This window comes from Anoplopoma fimbria, chromosome 13 (assembly GCF_027596085.1).
Source record: "Anoplopoma fimbria isolate UVic2021 breed Golden Eagle Sablefish chromosome 13, Afim_UVic_2022, whole genome shotgun sequence".
Lineage (NCBI taxonomy): Eukaryota > Metazoa > Chordata > Actinopteri > Perciformes > Anoplopomatidae > Anoplopoma > Anoplopoma fimbria.
The window spans coordinates 4,697,804-4,720,860 of NC_072461.1; the positions used below are offsets into that span (position 1 = coordinate 4,697,804).

Genomic DNA, 23,057 nt, shown 5'->3' on the forward strand with positions numbered 1-23,057 from the left:
AAGTAAATGTTATGACTTACTAACTTTGTGTTTTAACCTCCTGTCTACATCGGAAGTGGGGGTGATGTGTCCGTTACTTCCGGTGCCTTTTAGCAAACAAATGTCACCAGTTTTATGATTTAACAAACAGCGTGTAGGGATGTCAGGGCTGAAAGAAGATCGTAAACTGTTTTCTAAAGCAGGTCTGACAATCTTAAATAGCGTTAATACGCTAAATTCCCCTGCACAGCTCTTGTGTGTGGACTGGTCATGGCACTGTTTAAATAGTCACATGACCGGTGGATGGTCGGAAAAAACACAACTAGACACTTAAACCAGGCATTGTAAACCTCACAATACGCATCTGGTTATTGTCAAACTTTCATCAAAACTTCTTGGATATTACTTGACAACAGGATGAGTGTAATATGTAAATACCTGCTTTTTACCCAATATAAACTCGGATGTAACCCTTTTATAATCACCAACATTTTGATTAGTAACTATAATTAAGCTACACATATTTTCTCAGTATCCATAACTGATTACAAATAAACTTACTTTGTAATTTAATTATGTAACTCTGTGAGATGTTACTATTTTATCTCCAACACTGACTATTAAACACAGTCCAGTTTATATATGACACTGGCTTATTATTGTGTAAAAAGCTAATTACTGTAAATAACATCAATTAAATACATACATCTACTGCACAAGTCTGTACACACTCCCAGACATTCAGTATACACACAATTAAAATCAACACAACATGGTCCTTTCAATGTTTATTGAGTTTTTGATCTACCAATACTGTCATATCAGACATTTTCAGTTTTGTAAGGCACAGCTTTGTTCAGATAAAACACTGTTATTTACAGCACATGTTCGGACGCAGTAAGTACATCCCTGCACCTCCTCCAAGTCAAAATGACAACCCAATGATTGGACCATTATTGTAAATATAAAAAAAACTTTAAATTCATTTCAAAGCCCTTGTTCCTTTTTTGAAAAGGTGCAGTCAACTACTTATTTTACAATGTTTTATTAAATGTAACTCCATGCCAAAAGTTTGAAAACAAAATTGTGAGGAAAAAGCAAAACATTAAAAAAAATATGAAGCTAGATTGAAAGAAAGGACCAGTTATATTTTCAAATAGAATCTATGAAATAACTCGACCTTGTAAAATATATTGATATGCCTATAGATTAACTTAATGGTTGCTGGCTTGGTTTTTTCCCCCCAAGCAGTCAGAGGGCCTGGAAGTGGATAAATCCCAGTTAAAGTGAACAATCTTTTCTTTTTTTTTTTCACATTGTTGAAATGCTTTCAACATCTTAAAAAGTAGAACATCATAAAATAAACACTCTACTGCACCCACTCACATTGGTTAATCCTGGTGATGTATTAAGTTATCTAACAGTTCATAATTGGTTACATGATTGTCTGTTTTGAATTTATGTCCAACATGAAGAAGGTTATGGACCGAGTCCCTTGCTCAAAGTTTGTCAAATGAAACATAATCAGGAATATTAGCTGCATCAGTTTGTAAAAGGATGGCAGTACAAACAGCCCTGCTGTTGTAGCCAGAGAAAGCCCAGGAAATTACTTTTAAGCTTGCACCAAGAATAATAAAGACATCTGTGGAAAAAGTTACATATACCTCCGGTCAATCATCCTTATCGTGCACAGGTGCAAAAGCTATTGCTCTATTTTACAATCCATGGGGGAAAAATTGTGTAAAAAAAAAAAAAAAAAAAAGTACCAGCATTGAATATTCCACTATGTGAAGTTCCACAAATAAATCTGAAACACAAATTGAACTGAAATTAATAAAAAAAATTCACATTAGACTATTTTTGCTGTTGACATGATAATTTCTATTATACGATTCCTTAATGGGACCATCATTACAAAAGCGTTTAGAGGCTATTAATAATAACTATCAAGCTGTTTAAAAATATCACTGTAAGCACCATATCTTGCATCATACTATTTCAATAAAGAAGATCGCTGGAAAATGTGCAAAGCACAATATTGCATGACCAAATTGAAATAGCCATTATGCATTTGATGGTGGTGTTTTATGTGGGGCAAGAACAAAGGCATCTCACAATCGTCTATATCTGCATCTCTTCACAAGTAACTGTCAAAGAGCGTGTTAAGAGCATGTTTGCATACATCAGATATCAGATATCAATCAGCTCGTGACGGAGAGCTTTATGCTAAATACTGGTGCTTTTCTTCATCTTAGACTGAAAATACTTTCCACACACTTGTATTGTCATGTGATTCCACCAGTGTCATGTCACTACTTCTCTTGCCATCTTTTCTCTCCACTGAACACTAAAAAACAATTTTTAAAAAGATGGGATATTGAGTCAGTCACTGTAATAACAATAGCTAAAAGTTAACAAAAACAAAATATGCCTATCGTTACCAAAAACGTGTCAAAAATCAAAACTCTGTAAACCAACTTCTGAAGGAAACAAGCTGGATTTCACTTTAACTTCCAAATGTCCTTGGTCCAATATAAAATTCAGTAGGTTGCTCTTAAAAAGTGGTTTACCACAGTCCTGTGAAAAAATATTCTTACTACACTACACTATTTTATATGATTTAGAGTGGCAAAATGGAAGAAAGGGCTCAAAGACAGCATACGAGACAACAGAGGGAATAAAAGGAAAAGTACAGTACAAACGTTTCATGAAATGAAAAGAAGAAGAAGGCACAGATTTTAAGAGTTGAGACTAGAAGTCGTAGAGGTAGCAGACGTCACAGAGAGGGACAAGGGAGAAAAAGAAACTGTTTAAAAATTGGGAAAGGTGTGATGAAATGTCTATCTGTCCTTGGATCCAAGCTTCTCGATCAAGTCCTGCAGGGGAGCAAGCTCTCGTCTGTCGATAAGGTTGAACTCCTACAAGAAAGAAAACCCATTTAATAAAAACAGTTTATATGATACAGCTTTGCTGCTCATACACAATCTGATAAGAGTTGTGGTCCTGTATAAAAAATAGGACAGAGGTTGTAGTAGCATCGACACATTTAGAGGTCCAATGCAATGTTTAACCCTCAATGTACTTACACTATGATAAAATATAGATTAAATCATTTATCACACCACACATGCAGACCTACTGCTATGCCAACATTTCATAAGCCCCTTTTACACATATAATCTTGGAAATTGCTAAATTTGTTTGTTCAAGTTGTGCCTTTTTACATAATCATGTTGTTAAAATCTTGTTGATGCTTTTATCTGTAACTGCTTTTATTCACACTTGAGCCATATGACAGAAATGTTACTTGTTCCTCAGCAGGCAGATTGCCAGCACAACTTTCATGGAAAAATGACAAAGGACTCCTTTTCAAACACGTGACGTAAAATCATCAGCGCGTATATGGATTACAATGCATGTCTGAATGGGGCATTAGGTAGACGGCAGTGATTAAACCCTATATTGTTACATGATAATCTCACCTGAACAAAGAAAATGAAGTGCTTGAAGGAGGTGTTGAGGTGGGCCTCCTCCTGCAGCTGCATCACTGAGTCAAAATGTTGGTGGTAAATGTGAGCGTAAACCCTGAACAGTCGCTTCAGGATGGTTTTGGCCACAGACATGAAGTTCTTTGGAAAGGGAACTCCTGCAGGACAGAAGGTTGTGGAACATGCTCATGTCAAGAGAAGAAAAAGTACTGTTTCTTATCAAAATGTAAGCATGACTATGGAGTAGCAGAAACATCTCTGCTTCAACACAAAGTTACATAAAAATGTTACACAGCCTGCAGAGAGGTGATACAGTGCAGTCAGACTGTATTAAACTGTGGCACATGTTGTGGTTCTTCCTCTGTACTCCACACAAAGGGTTTGATATAAAACATTTACTATTAGATATGAAGCGCTAACTTTCAGTTGTAATGTTACATGGACAACATTTCTACACTGTCCATTTTATTCAACTGCAGTCTTTTCATACACTGTGTTTCAATTTCAGTGAACGAAATGAAACTCGAAAAGTTGACAAACTTGAAAAAAAAGTCAAACAATTTTGCGATTAGTGATAGGGCCTGTCAAGCTAACTGCTTTGGTTGATGAAATATTGACCCATAAATAATTGCAATTAAAAGATATTGTAATTTAAAGAAAATGATAGGCCATTAACATAATAATAATATAATACTACAACAATCCTCAAAGAATTCTTAAAGATATTGAGATTTTGGAAATGGAAAAAAAAAATCTAAATATCCTTAATAAATAATTAATTAATAAATGACTACCATACAACCAAAATAATAAATAAAATTGACTCTCTGGCTCTGTTAACAGGAATGTGAGATGTTTGCACAATGCCCAAGTCTTATAATGGAAGGGAAAACCTCCAGTTTATTCTGGCATCATGTTTCTAAAATGTTGATGACATCCTTCTGTAAACATACAAACATTTAAACACAATGGGCAATATCAAGGTCAGCAAAATGATTGAGCTCATATCCATATATTTTATAAGTTGATATAGTAGTTAAAAATGAAAAGCCTACTTTGAAGTACCCATTTTGTAGCTAACCTCGGTCTGAAGTCTACAATACAGAGAATACAGCTTTCTTCACTTCCTGTTTATTTCGAGGTGGGGGGGGTTGCCTCAGTCTGATGCACATGATCAGCTGGACGGAAGCCAGGTGACTGGCTCGGACAGTCAAGAACACGCATTACACTGATTTTACCCATTGTTGCCTTGTCTGTACATTTAGGATCATTGTCCTGCTGCATGGAACTATAAAAAAGGGCTATGAGACCTACACTGTTCAGGATTTGAACCCCTTCACATATTTGAAAACAGCTCATTAATAAAATAATCATCGTTTCATTCCAATCCAATATGCCAAAGAAAAGTCAACAATGACAAACAATCACCGTCCTTACAACCTCTGACTTCCCTGTGTAGCAATAGTCTGTGTGTGATCTTCTTTTCTCGATGAATCACCAATTTTACACAAACACTCAAGGAAAAGAAACTGTGTATGCTTACCATATAAGAACCTAAAATATATCAAATGACAAACCTATGACAGTCTAGACTGCTGGACAGGAAAACAAGGAACATTAAAGTCGCAAAGAAGGCACACAATGTAAAGTGAATTCCCAAAGGGTAAAAGTAAAGTCAAAGAAAAGTATATATATATAAAAATGTAAAAGTACGCTGGGGCAAAAGGTAACTAAAATGTTAAAACGTGTGTTACTACAGCATGTTTGGTGTTGGTTTTGAATCTGGGTGATACAGAGAGACACTTTTTCAAAGGTGGAACTGATTTCAAAATCATTGAGAAAAAGTCTAAGCTGAAAGTTTGTTTACAAACTGCTGAAAATGACAATTACTTATAATCAAAACTCACCAATCTTGGAGGGAAAAAGGGTCTCATCATCCAGTTGATCCTGCACCCAGGTCATCAGGTAGTCAATGTACTTGGGCGCGGAGCATTTGATGGGCTTCTTAATATTGGTGCCATCAGCCCAGTGGTACTCATATCTACAGAGAAACAACAAAATAAATTGGCCCCTCTTGTATTATTTACTTACATACGAGACATGAACATGAAAGGTCTAACGATGAAACAATTGTTCTGCCTTTCTGTCAGAGATTCACATATTTGGTAGATAAGCTAAAAAAGAAGCAGTAGGGGGAAATGCAAAAGTAACTACGATCATACTCTTGACGGTGGCTATGTAAACAGGAAGTGAACCGCGGTCTCTTCCTCCTGATTACAGACTGAACACAGACATTCAGGCCAGCAAGAGAATAGAGGAAGTGCCAAATCTAAAAATTCTAACTAATCAGCCCTGCAGGGGCCGCATGCTAAGTATAATTCCTGGTTTCCTCATGTGACATCCAGATGATGCATTTCATTCACTTTGACTGACGTGTCCATTCAACTTCTGAATCCATAGTTGGGTTCTTTTTTAAAGGTCAGTTTACAAGGCTTAACTTCAGTGGTACGCTTTGATTCGATCTAAGACTTATTTTGGCTTTTTTCCCCACTTTATAGCATATTACATCTCATTCACTCATATTTAAAAACAGACTCTATTAAACTTACTTAAACTTTATTTCATAAATGCCTCTAATCATGAATTAAGTTTTAACCAGGCATACATCCCAGCTCCGGTTTGTGAGGTACAAAACATGTTCACCATGTCTGGTAACTGAAACATGTAAAGAGTATGTCTTATAGCCCAAAGCAAAGTAACATGCAATCTTTACTTATGGTTGAATCCTGGTTCTCTGCTGTTGAAAGTAATGCTTAACTGCCTTAAACAGTGTGCTAATGTGCTGTTTATAACATGTTTTATAAATCTTATACATGTAGGTGTGTTATGAAGCCGTGTATAACTGTGCTGCAGAGCCACGCATCTGTCATTATTGATTTGCATTGCTATTCATGTTTTGTAATGTTCCTCAAATATTTGTGTAACACATCCTGTGTAATGGCCAACTCATGGGAAGTTCCATGTTAACATCAGCCTAAATTTTTCTTGTTTTAATGGAACTTGCCAAATGACATTTAGCCTACTTTTAGCTGTTAACTTAATCGCAATAGGGCCAGTTTTAGCAAAGATTATATGTTACATGTAAAATTAAATATATATGTTTGGGGTCACTTTCTTGCTAAAATAAATAACCAAAAAGTATTTTGTTATATTCTCCACCTTGGCTGTTTGATAAAACGTTAGTTTGCTTTTTCTTTATAGTGTGTTTTCTGCCTGAAAACTGACAAACTAGTAGTTGGACCTTACAGATACACGAGTATTTAAGCTAAAGTAAATTGTCAGGACCTGGTGACACATGAAGTTGCAACTTAAAAACCAGCAGAGAACCAGTACACACACACACGGTTAACCACATTGGCATGCATATGCCCAGCTGGTTCTGCTCCATTTTGTCCTAAACACTCCCACTGAGATAACTCAGTTGGAGTTGAAAAGGAGTCCTGGAAGGCTTATCCTTATACCTCACCCTTTCTATTGAAGTTTCACAATAAGCCATGTGACAGGGAGCCAGCATGCACAATACCAGGACCCATAAAACATATCAGCTAAATGGAAATCAGCCATTTTTAATTTCATTATTAAAACCTGTGCTCCTACTACTGGGACATGTCAAAATGTCTAACTATGAGAAACCCTATACTCAAAGAGAAGATGCATGCATTAAAAAGACACTGTTGGCTGTTACCGTGGTCCAGCAGACATCACAGAGCAGCTGGTCTCAGTGCAGAACTCGGTGATGGTGCCGTATAGCATATTGATCTGGTTGAAGAAATCCACCGCTGAAAGAAAGGGTTAATTATATTTCTGTTCTCTAGGTATGATCATGCTCATTACAATAACAAACTAAATAGTTTCACTTTTCTATACATTCAGAGGATTTATCTGGTCTCTTTATACAATGTAGACAGTTTATGAGTTATGAGTTTTTTGATTATCTACAGCAATAATTCTGTAGTTGTTTTTTCTCAATTTCTGAACATATGCATGGCCTCCCGTAGAATTAATAATGTGAATAAAACAAAATAATATGAACACATGAATGCATGTGTTTTTTCTGCATTTCCAACTATTAAGCATTTCATTTTTTGGTAATATTTCCTGTATTTTCTATTTCAAAGAACGCTGCTGCTACCACTTCTTGCTTTGTTAACAATCTTAATCTAGTGACTAATAATTAGTTGTGTTTGTTTGACTGCACTTCTGTTCTTGTACCACTTGGGGATGCAAATGATAAATCTCTCTACAAAGGCCGTTCATGTTCAGAAATGATAGTTTGTGGACTGAGTGGTCTTCTCTATGAATAGGTTAACTGCATTCATCAACTCACTGTTGACAGCAATCCACTCATTGAGATCCTCTCCCTCAGGCAGCATCACAGCCTGCCTCAAGTTCCCACTGCCCAGTGTTGCCTCGGCGTGTTTCAGCAGCTCATACTGGTGGGAGCCCTCTGGGATGTTCTTCTTCGGCTTGAAGGTCTTGGATGAGCGACTGCCACTGTGGAGATGAGCAACTGTGTGTAAACTAGCAGGACAGAGACATTTGAAAAGGATTGTGTGGGAGTAGATGCTCCTCTTAGGCCTTCACGTGTGGGGATCCTTCCTTTCTAGTTTGTGCAATCAACTAACACTGAAACCATACTCACACGTCCAAACGTTTGTCAACTTGCTTGGCTCGTTTCTAATGGGACAGAAGTGTGATGGTACAATGTGTGTCATGGAAATGAAGTTATGGACAGGAAACGTAAACAACGAGACAGTTAATCACATTGAGGTCAAGACAGCAGCGGTGTGAATGACGACTAATGGCTCGTCTTAATTAAATAATTATATAAATGATAATATCAGCTAGCTTAGCCCAGTTAGAGCTAGTGTAAAAAGTTAACGTGTACTGACCACTGCACCGTGAACCTATACATAGATACACATATATACATATACATATATATATATAGCTACAGCTCACATATAATGCAACGGGGACGAGTGATTCTCCTCCGTGTTAAAGGCGTCGTCGGTCTAACATAACATCTAGGGGATCTCTGGTGTTGTCTGTAACGGAGTCTCACTTTGACGCCTTCACTTCCCTCGACTGAACTTCGCAGACGCGTTAAGCTAACCGCAAGCTCCGCAACTTAGCCAGACACAGCTCACGTTGTCTTTACTTACAACAGGAAGCTCATCTTGACGAAGCAGTGGTCGGAGAGCCTCGATCACAACTCGTATTCCCGGTTTTAATAAACAAGAGTTTAGTTTTTCACTGCTAACAGCACCGTGGACGGTCTCTCGGCTAACATGAACTGCACCCACAGAGTCTCTTCCTCTATCGGAGTCTGCTGAAGTCCGGCCGGCAGACTGTCGCCCCCTAGCGGCTGCACCTAGCTACTACACTACACTGCATTACATTACATTACATTACAGACAATAAGTGTATTCAACATAGGTATTCAAGAGAACTACTAGTCACCAGAAGTCATAAGTGCATCTCCTTTTGTTAAACTGCATGTGGAGCATACTACCACTCTCCACCCAGACTTACATTACATTACATTACATTACAGTCATTTAGCAGATGCTTTTATCCAAAGCGATTTACAATAAGTGTATTCAACATAGGTATTCAAGAGAACTACTAGTCACCAGAAGTCATAAGTGCATCTCCTTTCTTAAACAAGCATCTTAAAGCATAAGCCAGAGCAAAAGTATAGTGCAGAGGCAAATTACTACGAAAACAATAATTGCAACAGACTAATACGAATATAATAAGTGCTACAAACTACTACGAATAGGATAAGTGCAGTAAACAAATACGAATTCAATAAGTGCAGCGAACTGATACGAATACAGTAAGTGCAACAACTAATACGAATGCAATAAGTGCTACGAGGAAGGCTCAGGGTCTTACAGGACAGTCAAGCTGGCACAACTACATGTACAGCTTTCTGTCTACCAATACCTATTTTGGAATAATCTTAGTGGTTGCACTCATTGTATTTGTATTAGTTTGTTTCTGCACTGTACTTTTGCTCTGGTTTATGCTCTTAGATGCTTGTTTAAGAAAGGAGATGCACTTATGACTTCTGGTGACTAGTAGTTCTCTTGAATACCTATGTTGAATACACTTATTGTAAATCGCTTAGGATAAAAGCGTCTGCTAAATGATTGTAATGTAATGTAATGTAATGGGAGCCTATAACTAATCTAATATAGGAACATTCAGACACAAACGCCCACATGTTTTATACTGAAACCACTTTAACCTGATACCCAATTTTTGAAAACCAATATTTCTTGTTAAAAGGTCTTATTTATTTATCAGTTCATGAAACAAAAACAAGAATGTTTTCTATGTAAGTGCACCTTAGACAAAATGTAAGTCTATTCATAGACTGTGAGCAGCTCCATACATAGACAGACAGATAGATAAGTTAGCAGTGGTGAATTGGTTAGATTGCAAATTAGGAAAAGTGGGCTGCCTCCAGTCGTCCAGGGGCTCCATAAAAACAACAGGCTCAATGTGCCAATTAGTTTTTGCTAATTTTACAACTCATATTTGTTATGGAATTTGCACATATAGAGTACATCAACTAATGTACCTGCTGTATCGGCACCTACTTTTAAAGAATATATTTTCCTCACATAACATAGATTCCTAAATAAAGTCTTGTTTAATCCAATTACTAGAAACTAGCTGACAAATATTGAACCAGGGGTTGTGTATGCTCTTCTGTGTGCACTGAACATGATTGACAAGATACATTCACAATAAGGGCTGGAGGCCCAACAGCAGTTTTTGTCCTGGGGGCCCTCAACAGGTTAACCTGTCCATGGTGGAAAGTAACAGTAACACATAAGTACATTTACTCAATTGCTCAGTTGAAGCTCAGTTCTGAGGTAGATTATACTTTACCTGAGTAAGTCGTGTATTTCGTTTTACCATCGCCTCATACTTGCACTCCACTCAGAGGGAAATATCGTCTTTTACACTTCTATATTTATTTGAAAGATTGATGCTACTTACTTTTATAATATGTATTTATTAAACACCTATGGAGAGCATAATCAATCCAAAGTATTGTAAAGTTAATTAAACTTCTAAACAGTAGCCTATTAATAAAATAGTTAGAATTAGCTCCACCTCAACCAGTAAATGCTGCTTCTACGTTAATGTATCATTAATACTAATCCAATAATATATAGCAATATAACTCTGACAAGGGCCACTCTGCCTGACCTTAAACTTTTGAGTACTAAAGAATGAGTACTTAAATATGGAGTGCTTCTACCTTTGATGCTTCAAATGTATTTTGCTGACAATGTGCAGTACCTTTACTCTAATTGTGAATACAATACCTAATGGCGTATTTTTACATTGTATAATTATTCATTTTGCTCAAATCAATGTGTTTGTGAATAATTATTAGTAAATGATCTCCATAAGATAAGATAAGATAAGATAAGATAAGATAAGATAAGATAAGATAAGATAAGATAAGATAATCCTTTATTAGTCCCGCAGCGGGGAAATTTGCAGGCTTACAGCAGCATAGAGTTAAAGTGCACACAAGAGACATAGTAAAGAAAGACAAGATAAAAATAAAAATAAAAATAAAAATAAAAATAAAAAAAAAATAAAAATAAAATAAAAAAAAAACAAGTATTATAAATAAGCAATAAAAACAGTAGAAAAACACAATAACTGAAATATAATATTTACAGACAGAAAAAAAAAACTATATTAACTATTATTGCACAGTGTTTTTATTGTCATGTGTCATGTGGTCTGCGTGAGTACAGTTCTGAGTTACTTGTACTTTACTTGACTATTTAATGGCATTTTACTTTATTTTTCCACTACACTGCCACTGCATTTCTTTTTGAGTTATTACACATGTGCCTGCAGCACGCCTCCCTGCAGCAGGAGGCCGGTCATGATATCGGAAACTCAGCTTTATCTGTGCAGTAGAGGCGTGGCATGAGATAACAGTGACGCAGGGGGGAGGGCTTTAAAGTGCCTCTGCTCCACATCCTCCTCCTCCACAGACCTCCGTCAGGCCGGGTGGTGGGTTGTTACATAACCGGTGTCTCTTCCCCTCTCAGCAGGTCAGAATGGCAGCGATCAGGACTCTCAGGAAACTGTGCCAATTGTCCCAGCATCAAGTCTGTAAGCTGCACACAAGCGCATCCAGGTGAGTGCGACCACCTGCTCTGAGATCTGCTTAAATTGGGTGATTTTAATCCCATTTAAACGACATGTTTGGCGCCCTTCCTCTCCAACATGATGTGTTGATTCATCTTAAATGTGTTTCTGAATGTCCCCTTTCTACTGTGATGCTGGGCGCTAACGAATGAAACACCTTGCGGGTTTTTATAATGCGGGGTTGATTTTGTTGGACTAAATGTCCGCAGTTGGCCACGCTCCGTTGCGCCCCTAGCGGTATGCCGGTAACATTGCACCCGCCGGCTGGCTGATGAAATCGGTCTGAGGGCTTGCATCCGGAGCTTAAGGACCCAGGTTTCAGATGGAGACCGAGGTCACGGGCTGCACATAAGGAAAACATATACACATTAATCATTAGAAGTAGCAGAAATAATGGTCACTTTGGACCAGTGGTGTATAAAGTACCCAAAAGCCATACTTGAGTAAAAGTAAAGATACCTTACTGGAAAATGACTCCAGTAAAAGTGAAAGTCACCTATTAGAATACTACTTGAGTAAAAGTCTTAAAGTATCTAATATTTACTGTACTTAAGTATCAAAAGTAATTTTCTGATATTAAATGTACTTAAGTATTGAAAGTAAAAGTACAAGTAAATGCTGTTAATAAAAAAGCAAAGGGTTAGAATTTTGAGAATTATGAAGTTTATTATTTTAAGTGCTGTGGCCACCATGACCAAGGACAAGGAGGTACAAACAGAGACAGCAGCCTAACATACACCATGTATAGTTAAATTAGAAGATCAGGTCTTTATTGGGAACGTGCTGAGTTCAGCATGACCAAAATAAATGTAATAATATGTTGTTGCCCGTTCACGTGATCTGCAGCTCCAAGGGCACAAGGTGTATAATTTAAAACCTATGACAAGTCCTGCATGAGTTATTACCATGTATCACAAAATAGACACACCTTTTTAAAGCATTGATACACTTTGATTACACATAAACAAATCAACAGACTTTGCATTGAAATACACACACAGCAACAAGTAACATGTACAGAAGAATACTAAAAATAAAATAATGCAACAATAACAAAAGGAAGAAAGCTAAAGAGCAGTTTGCAACCCTGTTATTTTGACACATTTCCTCTGGGACCTGGGACACTCATTGGCCCCATGGCCTCACTCATTTCACCCAAAGATGTGATACTTTTCTGTGAGGTGTCATTAGTTTTGGCAGAATAAAGGGGTGGTTACGTCACTGTTGATGGCTCATTACTCTGTAGTTATTAGCTACTGCTGTCTTGTTGTCATGTAACCATTTTGACAAAGCAATCGTACAGGTCAATCCAGTTTGTATGCTCTGATAGTGAACTATATCTTTTCAGTTTCCACCCCCTTGATTTCTCTTCCTGGAATATAACATATGGTACTGTAACTCAACTGTCCAAGTGCTCATCAGGCATGTGACTGTCAGGGCGGACGTGTTGTGTCTAACTTTAGAGGCTAGAATGTGTGCTTACCCCGGCTGGATGGTTGAGATTGATTACAGGTTTCTGGTGTCTGTTTAATGGAAATCAAGGAGACCAAGTCCAGTATATAAATTAGTTTGGTTAGAGTTAAGATTATTCAGATATTCAAGTTGAAAGAGTGTTAAATGATTAGCGTCTTTGAATAGTTTAATTACTTCTACATAATTACTTGTTCTGTGACTTGTGATCATATTATGTGTACAAAACATTTGGTTCTGTACACTGGGCTCAGTACAGTGAACTAAACAAGTAAGCAAACTGAAAAAAAGAATGAATAGTTAATGTAATATTTGCAGTATTAGAGTGAGCATGACAAATTCAACCCTTATTTCTCTGCTGTACTAACAGCAGAAACACAAAAGAATAAGTTACCAGCTGTTTTTCCTCTGACTCCAATCTTTTTTTCTTCCCAACTCTCAGACAGGAGGCGGTGGTCATCTCAGGAAAGAAACTAGCACGACAGATTCGAGAGGAGGCCCGGGCTGACGTGGAGAAATGGGTTTCAGCTGGACACAGGAGACCCCATCTGAGTGTGGTTCTGGTGGGAGAAAACCCAGCCAGTCACTCCTACGTCCTGAATAAGACACGGGCTGCAGCTGATGTCGGTAAGAACAAAACCCACAGTCCTCATACATATGTGTTAACCTCACTTTTCTACAATATAATAACAAAAGAACAAATGGCTGTGTTTTGAGTTGCTTTCTCACGTCAACCTCCCACAGGAATCTCTAGTGAGACGATTCTCAAGCATTCAGACATCAGTGAGGAGGAGTTATTGGACCTGATCTACAAACTCAACACAGACAATCGTGTGGACGGCCTGCTGGTCCAGCTGCCTCTGCCAGGTACAGAGAAAATAAAACAGTTGAGCAAAAAGATGAACAATGAGTATGTTGGAGCACAAAACAGCTAAACTGTTGGGATTTTCATTATAGTTTAAAGGTAAACACCCAATTAAATAAGTTATAATTGTAATTTTTTTAACTAACTTGTGTGTTCTTGAACAAAAGCCCGAAGTTGTCCTAAATGTAGCTTGTCTTTGTTTTCTGACAGATCACATTGATGAGCGTGCAGTCTGTAATGCAGTTTCCCCTACCAAGGATGTGGATGGCTTCCACGTAGTTAATGTGGGTCGCATGTGCCTGGATCAGTCCACCATGCTCCCTGCCACTCCCTGGGGAGTCTGGGAAATTATTAAACGCACAGGTAACAACAGGAGCGATCACTTACTTTGTCTTAAGGTTGAATTGCCGCTTGACAAACTGTCTAAACTAACTATTTGGATTCTTGTCCTCCAGGTATTCCTACTATTGGGAAGAATGTTGTGGTTGCAGGACGCTCCAAGAACGTGGGCATGCCCATCGCCATGTTACTGCACACAGACGGCCGTCATGAGAGACCCGGAGGTTGGTTACTGTGCATATGTGTTTATCTGTGCATTTAAAGATGGAGGGTTAAAATATATACGGTACAAATCCTAGGTATTATTCTTGTTGCAGGTGATGCCACGGTCACTATTTCTCACCGTTACACTCCAAAGGAGCAACTTCGCCAACACACTCTAATCGCTGATATCATTGTGGCTGCTGCAGGTTTGTGTCACTTTTCTGACTATGAATAAATAGTTTAAAGCAAATTTTTCTTAATCACATTGACTATTTTTCTGTTGTCTAATTGTAATGTGTGTGTGTGTGTGTGTTTGCTGATCTATCAGGGATTCCAAACCTCATTACCGCGGACATGATCAAAGAGGGAGCAGCGGTGATTGACGTCGGCATAAACAGAGTGCAGGACCCAGTCACCGGAAAAAGCAGACTGGTGGGAGATGTGGATTTTGAAAGTAAGACTTGACTGCGAACGTGATGGTATTTCTGCAGGGACATGCTTGGTGTCTCTGATGTCTGTAACAACATACCCTTTCTGTCTATATTCAGGTGTGAGACAGAAGGCGGGCTTCATCACCCCTGTACCCGGGGGTGTGGGACCCATGACCGTGGCAATGCTCATGAAGAACACTATCAAAGCAGCTAAGAACGTTCTGCTATTTCCTCCAGAGAGGATCCGCATGGCGGCTGCGTCCTAATGGGCCGAAAAAAATCCAAGCGACAGCGACACATTCCACCACCTCAAAACACCACCACCCCCTCATTTTTATACTTGCAGCAACCCGAAGAGCTCTCCTTGCACATGGACTGGAAAGAGGATAGCTTTAAGGCTCTCTTCCTGCTGACATCTTTAACCTTCCTAATTTCAAATCCAGCCATGTTTAGACTGTTACATTCACTCATGCAGCTGTGACTTTTACGTTTCAGTATTTATGATGCAATGTATTTCTTTGGAGTATTAACAAATCTTGAACGACTTTATTTATTGCTACATACTATTTAAGCATGAATGGAGGCAGCTTTACAGCATTTAACTCTAAGCTGGTTTAAACCAAGCATTTGTTGTGCTTATTTCAGATAGTTTAGCTGTGTGTACCAAGAGTGATAAGGGCTAACACCATCAGGAACAAATATGTTTATCACTATATAAGCTTTAAAGATTCACAATTGCCTTTGTAAAAAAACTTTGAAATAAATATTGCCAATATGTTCTCATATTGATGATTTCTGTGCACACCAGTTGTCTCTTCATTTATATTGAAAACAGCGACTATAATTTTGTACTCTTACTCTCTTTGCAGTATCATTCCAAATATAACTCAAATCTCAGACACTATAAATAAAAGGAATTCTGTTCTAGTACCAGCATTGAATAACAACACATTCGCGTTTTCACCTTTTCTGCCAACTTTCCATATTTGGTATTATGAAGGCATCATTACCATCACAGACATCTATGAATCACTGGTCTTAATTCTAGATTAGATCGCCTTTGATACCAGTCGTTTGTTCTACACTAATGACCACTCTTTTTGATTCATATACTGATTCATAAACTGACTTTAGGTATCTTTCAAAAAAGATTTACCACAATTATATCCATCCATTCCTTTAACCCCCTGACACATTTTGAAGTGATATGGGAGCAAAGAGACTGGGTCGGTATGTAAGAAAAATATCTGATGGACTTAGAACTGCTTTTCTCACTTTCTTTCATCTGTTATAAGACGTGGTGGCTTTTTTAAGCTCACCTTAATGTTGACCTCGTTAAACCTGAAGATGAAAAGTTGAGCTGACCCCTGACACTATATTTCCTTCCTTTAATTCTCCTTTCTCGATCCTCTTTCTGTGCTGTGGGAGGTGCCACAGGCTTTAAGTGAGGACCCATTGAGGGAAAAATGTGGTGTGGTTTGAGGGTTCATTGAGTTCGAAGGGTTATCTTGGTATATCTGCATTTAGGATTTAGGACCTGTCTAAACTTCTCCCAATTGGACTTTTGTCATTGCCTAAATTAAGATATTAAAAGCAGAAGGACGACTCAGCAGTAGACATATCTATATGATACTTATTTTGCATACTAAACAGCCAAAGGAGCTGGTTAGGGAATATTGCTGATCTTTTCATAAATTGGACAAAAGTAATTTCCATGCGAGCTAATTTCAAAAGTGAAACCCCCAGACAAGAATCATATTTATGTAAAAACTTGTTTTGAAAGGGGTGTAAAAGGTAATAAAAAAATATTAATATGTTATACATTTACTGAACTACTGTACAATTGTAACTTTATACTAATATTTCCCTATATTCATATATAGTACAGTGGCACTGTTTATTTGCAGATTTTTTATTTTGGATGTTATAATAATAATAATAATAATAATAATAATATTAATATTAATAACAATGAGATAGCACTCAGAAAGAGATCATTCTGCATAATGGTTACGTTAACTTTTCAAACTTTGAGTACACTGATAATACTTCTGTACTTTTGTTTTGATTTGTATTTCAAATATTGTTAACTGTAAGTACACTTACACAGTTGGAATCTAGTCATAGTATAGGTTCTGAGGACTTCTTTTCTAAACGGCCACCATAGACTGTACATGTTGGTTCCCCATAGCTGAGCATAGGAACGTAGGAACTAGGAACCTTAAAATTATATTTCCAGACGCCGACGGAAGACAATTGAAGACGCGCACACTTCCGTAAACTAGAGCAGCATTCTACTCTTTATGCTCGTCGGCCAGGCTGCCTCTGTGGATTTATGTTCGCTTTGCTTTCTCAGTGATGGATCGCAGCAGATCACCTGACAGAGCTGGCAGAGAGAAAAAACACGAGAAGAAGAAGAAACGAAGACGATCCTCCTCCTCTTCTTCTTCTTCTTCTTCTTCATCGTCTTCGTCTTCCTCCTCCAGCAGCAGGAGTCGAAGCAGATCCTCAAAGAAAACATCACACAAAAGTCAAGGTTGGGACTTAAAAAAAGTGGGAAGCTTTGACAGCAACACACGTCGTAATAAGATCTAACTCTGTTGAACTTCCTCCTCTGTTTCCCTCAGATGTGAAAACAAAAAGAAAGAAGCCAAGAAGAAGCTCCTCTTCTTCATCGACCACCTCTTCTTCCTCGTCGTCTTCCTCGTCTTCGAGCGACGAAAAGACAAAGAAGAAGAAAAGTAAAGCCAAGAAAAAGAAGTCGAAGAAGAAGAAGGCGAAGCTGAAGCTGAAGAAACGGAAGAAGAAGGAGAAGAAGGAGAAAAAGAAGAAAGAGAAGCTGATGAAGAAGGAGAAGGAGAAGAAGAAAGCTGAGGTGGTGTTGCCCAGTCCTCCAGCAGAGCAGCCCCCATCTTACCTGGAGGTGTGGCAGAGTGATGAGGAGGCCGTGGAGCTCGGACCTGGTGGGACATTACTTAACTTCACACTGTGTTTTATGTATATTATCACAATAATGTTGAAGGATCAGAGCTTAAATTTGAATTCCTTCTAGTTTTGGACTGTTGGTCGGATTAATTCAGGAATTTAAAGACGTCTCTTTAGGTTTTAAGAAACTAATAATGTAATTATTCCTTTTTTCTGTCAATTTATAGTGTAAATGATTAATGCCAACATCTGAATCGGAAGTATTTATCATAATATTACCTAATATAATTTTGAAAGAGAAAGCACATGTCACATTTTTTTTAAATAATCTGTTTCCTCTGCAGTGATGACAGATGAGCAGAAGGCCCGACTCTCCACCAAGAGGCCTCTCACCAAAGAGGAGTACGAGGCCAGGCAGAGTGTGATCCGCAGGGTGGTGGACCCAGAAACGGGACGCACCAGGTAAGCCAGCTAACAAATGTAAAGAAATGTTCTTGTATTAAATTTCTACAGCTCAGGATTTTTTTTTCTTTTCCTTCCAGATTGGTGAGAGGAGAAGGAGAGATCATAGAGGAGATGGTCAGCCGAGAAAAACACAAAGAAATCAACAAGGTACATAAGAAAGATTTGATTTTAACTTTGTGAAATAAACAAAGACTTCCGTTATATCCAACAGTAAATGTGCATCCTTCTCATAGCAAGCCACCAAGGGAGACGGGAAAGAATTCCAGAGGAAACTGGGAGTGAACAGGTAGAAGATGCTGTGATCTACTTCAGGAGTGCAGCCTCAATAAGCTGCATTTATATCATGATCTCAAACGGTTGCCTGGGATTTCACTGTTCAGTAGTGAAGGTAAAGGGACATGCACTCTTGATGTACACTTGAGTTTTTCCAGGTAAAAGACAGTATCTCCTACTGACTTGCCTTATTAAAATCGATGCTGCAGTTAGTAAGCAACTTTAATGTTTTGTGTATACTGTGATCTGCAAAAGACACTCTAAGCTAGGAAGATGTTCCAAATAGTTTTCACATTTGATGAAGTGTGTTTTTGTCAATTTTTTAAAAAGTATTTCAGTGTGTATATTTAAGGTTCAATCCTGAATATACTGCAATTAAGGTTGTCAGTTTCCTGTACCTTTTTTACTCTGATGATGAAACAGACTGACCATTCAAATGTTTTCTTCATTTGAAATAAACTGATTTGTGCTGAACATTACAAAGCTAGTTTAAGTGTTGACTCTGACTCTTTTGGCGACATACTCTACACCCACTTGTTGATTTCTACTCACCTTCACATCCACATTTTTTCTCTTTAGTTCCCTAAACAAATCTACCTTTGGGTGAACTGATACCAGAAAAATAAAAAATATTGTCAACTGCAATGAATTGTCCTGTATTTGAATAATTCATGCTCTCTGAAGCTAATTGCTATCAATCTGAACCATATTGTGCTTCATGACAATGTTACGGTTTTGAGTGTGAAAAAAGGCCAAAATGACTTGGTTGTTCTTTATGTTCTTTATACACTGTACATAAAAACACAAGGGAATGAATAAAATGAAGTTATCCAAAACCTACAAGATACACACCCTGTACAATGAAAATATTTACCAAGGTATGTCGCATATACACATATATATACAGCCTGTGAATGCTAACTGTTGATGTAACAGTGGTGGCATTGCATTAACCTGGGGACGGAGCTTGAGACAGTGACGGATTGCCTAATGTTTGTGAAATATTTCAAATATTGTACATTTGCTTTAAAGTGAAAACAAGGCAAATCCTTGTTAGCAAATATGGCCCTTTTCTATTTCCACAAAGTAAACAGTCTGTCCTTTTTCCATAAGGTAATTTTGTGAGCGAGCAGCGTTCATTCTAGGCCTCGCAACACAATGATAATGTAAGGCAGAAAAGGGAAATGTAAGGCCTCTGGTAATATGTGTGTCAGTAGCAGAATCCTAGCGACTGTCTGTCCAGAGGTATCCAAACTTCAGAGAACCGCACCGCTTCCTCTTTACATTCTCTGGATTTTAATATCCAGGTAATTCAGATCTCTGAGGAAGGACATACGTTTCAGTAGTGGCCAACTTTAGATGATTGCATGTTTAACAGCATTGCCTTTTCTTTTCTTTTTCTTCCTAATTACTATTGATGTACACACAGCCATTCTTTAATCAGCAGCCTCTGAAGAGTTTTATTTATATGGCTTCAAGCCAGATCTCTGAAATAGTCAAAATGCAGAGGGACTGTAGTACAGTTTGTTATAGCGCCTTTCTTCACCAGGATAGCTATAAACAGGCCTGATAGGTGCCTATACATTGGGATGCACACTCAGTGTTCTAGCATCAAGTCTCCCCTCAGTGATATTAAAGGGCTGGACAAAATATTAGAAACACCTTTCAGTATAACACAATACAATTCAACAGCACCACAAACTACAGCCTCAAAAATCAACATTAAGTTGATCCTCTAAAAAATTACAACCTTCATGAAGGCAGGATTTGTTGCAGGGCCGCACTCTTTTTTTTAGATAGGTGAACCTAATAAACTGACAACTGAGGGACGATCAGTTACGACTGATTTGGTCAGTGGCACTTTCCAGTGAGAAATCTCTATTTTTTTTTTAATGGGTTTAATCTATAAATGTTGCATGTGTCCCTGTGCATGTGTTGAGTGTTTAGATTCGGATTTCCTCTGCAATTGGACGTTTGTAGAATATGTGCCTTTTGAACTGATTGTCAATGCACTGTAACATTTCCTCAACAGTCAGTTTGATCTTGTGGTGCGGTTGAGTAATATTGCACGTTTCCCTTCATTTGAGCCCATATTGGTCCATTGCAGTCAGCTCTCAACATGCCTATTAGAGGGCCAAATAAAATAATTTAAATGAATAAATCACACATCTGTACCCATTTCAGTAATAAATGGCAAACAGCATTAAGTAAGTCTGAGCTCTGTGTTCACACTTCTGACAGCATTTTGTACAGAATTTACAAATTGCAGATTTTTCTTCCTCTAAAGGCGCAGCAGAACAGAGAAAAGAGACCTTAACCTAAGGAGGATTATCTATGAGCACATTCAACGCCTCATTTACAGCTTAGGGATAACTGGAGAGAAGCCATATCCCAAATTTCCAAAATAGATAATTAACATACAATATATGACACAAGATAGCAGTTCTGTTGATACAATTCTGGAGATCTGTAAGATAACATAATAAAAATACAATACTGTGCAAGGCAAAGACCTCTTTGAGTTTTGGCTGCTGCAACTGAAGTTTAAAGAAAAATTAAAACCAACATAGCTTAAGTAATCTTAAAACACACTTTGTTCACAAAATCAATACATTTTAAAATATCAATTGTCTTAAATAAGAATAGTTATCATCAATCATTAAAGTGTATCCTGAATGAGGTGGTGTCCACCCCGAGAGTAAAGAAGACACTTGAAACTGGTCTTCAGTGGACCAGATACCAGATCTGCACTGTAATATAACAATTATATACAAGTCTTGTTAAGCCATTCAACTACATACTTACACAACCTATTCGATTTTTACACAGGAGACATTAATTATTTCCTCTCTGTTCATGTACAGCATATCATTGTACACTGTTTACTTTGGCACATTAACCGTACAGTAGCAGGAGGTTTCCCTTTAGCTGAGTTGTTCACGACTGATTCAGGAAGGTTCGGCAGCGCAGCATGGTGAGATGTGGTGAAATGCTATAAAATCCCAGGAACAGTTTCAGCTGCAACCATAGTTAAAGGGTCATTTCTCAGTCTGCTTCATGTGATATCTGGATGGTTCTTTGTTCTGAGGGAAAACTAGAAAACAAGCAAAACTGGACTGTATGGTTTGGTGAAACATTAGTTTGACATATATTTAGTCGTATATGAACGAAGTAGTAGATCTAGATCAAATCATTTATCGTTAGCTTACATAAAAAACATGCTGATAAACAATATTGTCCTAAAAAAATATTAAAAGATACATCTTGGCTAAGTGATTGTGTGTCTGTTTGGTCACACAGGGAAAAGAAACAAATCCAATCCAGTTTTACCTGATTTTTAGCTCTGCTCCCAGACGAGAACATATCTTATTATTACATAAAAAGGACATAACTTTAAAACTATCATACTCAAAGTTGACCTCTGTAGTACTTGCTGTGCTTGCAGTGGCAGTAGTCAGTTACAGAGCAGTATCACAACTTGGACCTGATGCAGGCTGTCTGTCACCACTTTGTGTTGTTTGCCTAAGTATACTGCATTGGGGTGCTTGTATGTGTAACCGTCTAAAAGCCTGCTTTAGGAAGAAAACTGACCTTGTATTCAAGACTAATAAATATGTACTAAACAGTAGAAACAGTCTGGATCCCTACAATACAAGCTTTGTCTATTTGTGTGCATGTTCCTGTTTAAGGAGGATGCTTTTTGAAATGCCTGTTGAGTTTTGTGTGTGTTGTATAATAAATAGAGCGATAGCCTCTGTTCAGAAATATCTATGTTGAGTGTGACTGGCATTAGTTTTAAAAGAGTGGTTTGTAGCACCTATTGTTTTCATTGTGGTATTTACCCACCTGGTGCAAGCCAGCTGTTTTTAACTCTTTGCATTTCTCTTTGTCATGGATCTCTGCCTCAGCCCTGTATTTTTAAGTCACTCCTTAAGGTACTCTCACATTGTCTCCCTCATCTCATTTGGGGCTGAGAATGCCTGGTTCCAGCTTGGTGCTGCTGCTGCGGCCCCAGCAGCTGGCTGTGATGCTCATGCTGCGCTGTGCTGCTCCCTGGCTGTAGCTGTGAGTGCTCTCCAGCCGCTCCAGCCGATCGCCGTCTGATTGGCTCTGTGTGCGTTCTGGTCGGTTGTGGATGCTGCCCGTTGGGGAGCTGGGGGCCGGTTGGGAGGAGATGGTGCGCAGCAGGTGGTTCCTCTTCCTTAGGAAGTCACTGTTGGCACCCAAGCCAAAGCTGCCTTTACGCAGGACCATGCGTGCACTGCTGGACTTAGCCGGCCGGGAGCGGTGGCTGTACTCCAGCTGGGACAAATGAGCCGCATATCCCTCTGTGATGAACTGTTGAGAGGAGGCATACTGTCA

At 38.2% G+C, this 23,057-nt stretch overlaps 4 protein-coding genes across 7 annotated transcripts in view; 2 read left to right on the forward strand and 2 right to left on the reverse strand.

Annotated features, from left to right (window-relative positions):
* Positions 1-754: 754 nt before the first annotated feature.
* Positions 755-8,856, reverse strand: mob1a (MOB kinase activator 1A). The gene is made up of 6 exons (XM_054610319.1): positions 8,693-8,856; positions 7,855-8,021; positions 7,213-7,306; positions 5,375-5,508; positions 3,462-3,625; positions 755-2,897 (listed from the first exon to the last, which is right to left on the reverse strand). The coding sequence occupies exons 1-6, from the start codon at positions 8,704-8,706 to the stop codon at positions 2,820-2,822; spliced, it is 651 nt and encodes a 216-aa protein (XP_054466294.1). The 5' UTR covers positions 8,707-8,856; the 3' UTR covers positions 755-2,819.
* A 2,688-nt stretch (positions 8,857-11,544) lies between these two features.
* mthfd2 (methylenetetrahydrofolate dehydrogenase (NADP+ dependent) 2, methenyltetrahydrofolate cyclohydrolase) lies at positions 11,545-15,829 on the forward strand. Its single transcript, XM_054611008.1, has 8 exons — positions 11,545-11,712; positions 13,636-13,820; positions 13,938-14,060; positions 14,269-14,421; positions 14,514-14,621; positions 14,715-14,807; positions 14,930-15,055; positions 15,150-15,829. Exons 1-8 carry the CDS (start codon positions 11,633-11,635, stop codon positions 15,296-15,298), a joined length of 1,017 nt encoding a protein of 338 aa, XP_054466983.1. The 5' UTR covers positions 11,545-11,632; the 3' UTR covers positions 15,299-15,829.
* A 1,455-nt stretch (positions 15,830-17,284) lies between these two features.
* arl6ip4 (ADP-ribosylation factor-like 6 interacting protein 4) lies at positions 17,285-19,444 on the forward strand. Its single transcript, XM_054611706.1, has 5 exons — positions 17,285-17,568; positions 17,660-17,995; positions 18,302-18,419; positions 18,500-18,569; positions 18,656-19,444. The coding sequence occupies exons 1-5, from the start codon at positions 17,391-17,393 to the stop codon at positions 18,710-18,712; spliced, it is 759 nt and encodes a 252-aa protein (XP_054467681.1). The 5' UTR covers positions 17,285-17,390; the 3' UTR covers positions 18,713-19,444.
* A 1,661-nt stretch (positions 19,445-21,105) lies between these two features.
* The window catches only part of LOC129101781 (membrane-associated phosphatidylinositol transfer protein 2-like), a 40,854-nt gene continuing 38,902 nt past the window's right edge, over positions 21,106-23,057 (reverse strand). For all 4 annotated transcript variants that reach the window (XM_054611704.1, XM_054611703.1, XM_054611702.1 and 1 more), the window contains one exon: positions 21,106-23,033. In XM_054611704.1, coding sequence (XP_054467679.1) covers positions 22,656-23,033 — 378 coding nt within the window. In that variant the 3' untranslated portion in view covers positions 21,106-22,655. The remainder of the gene's footprint in view (positions 23,034-23,057) is intronic.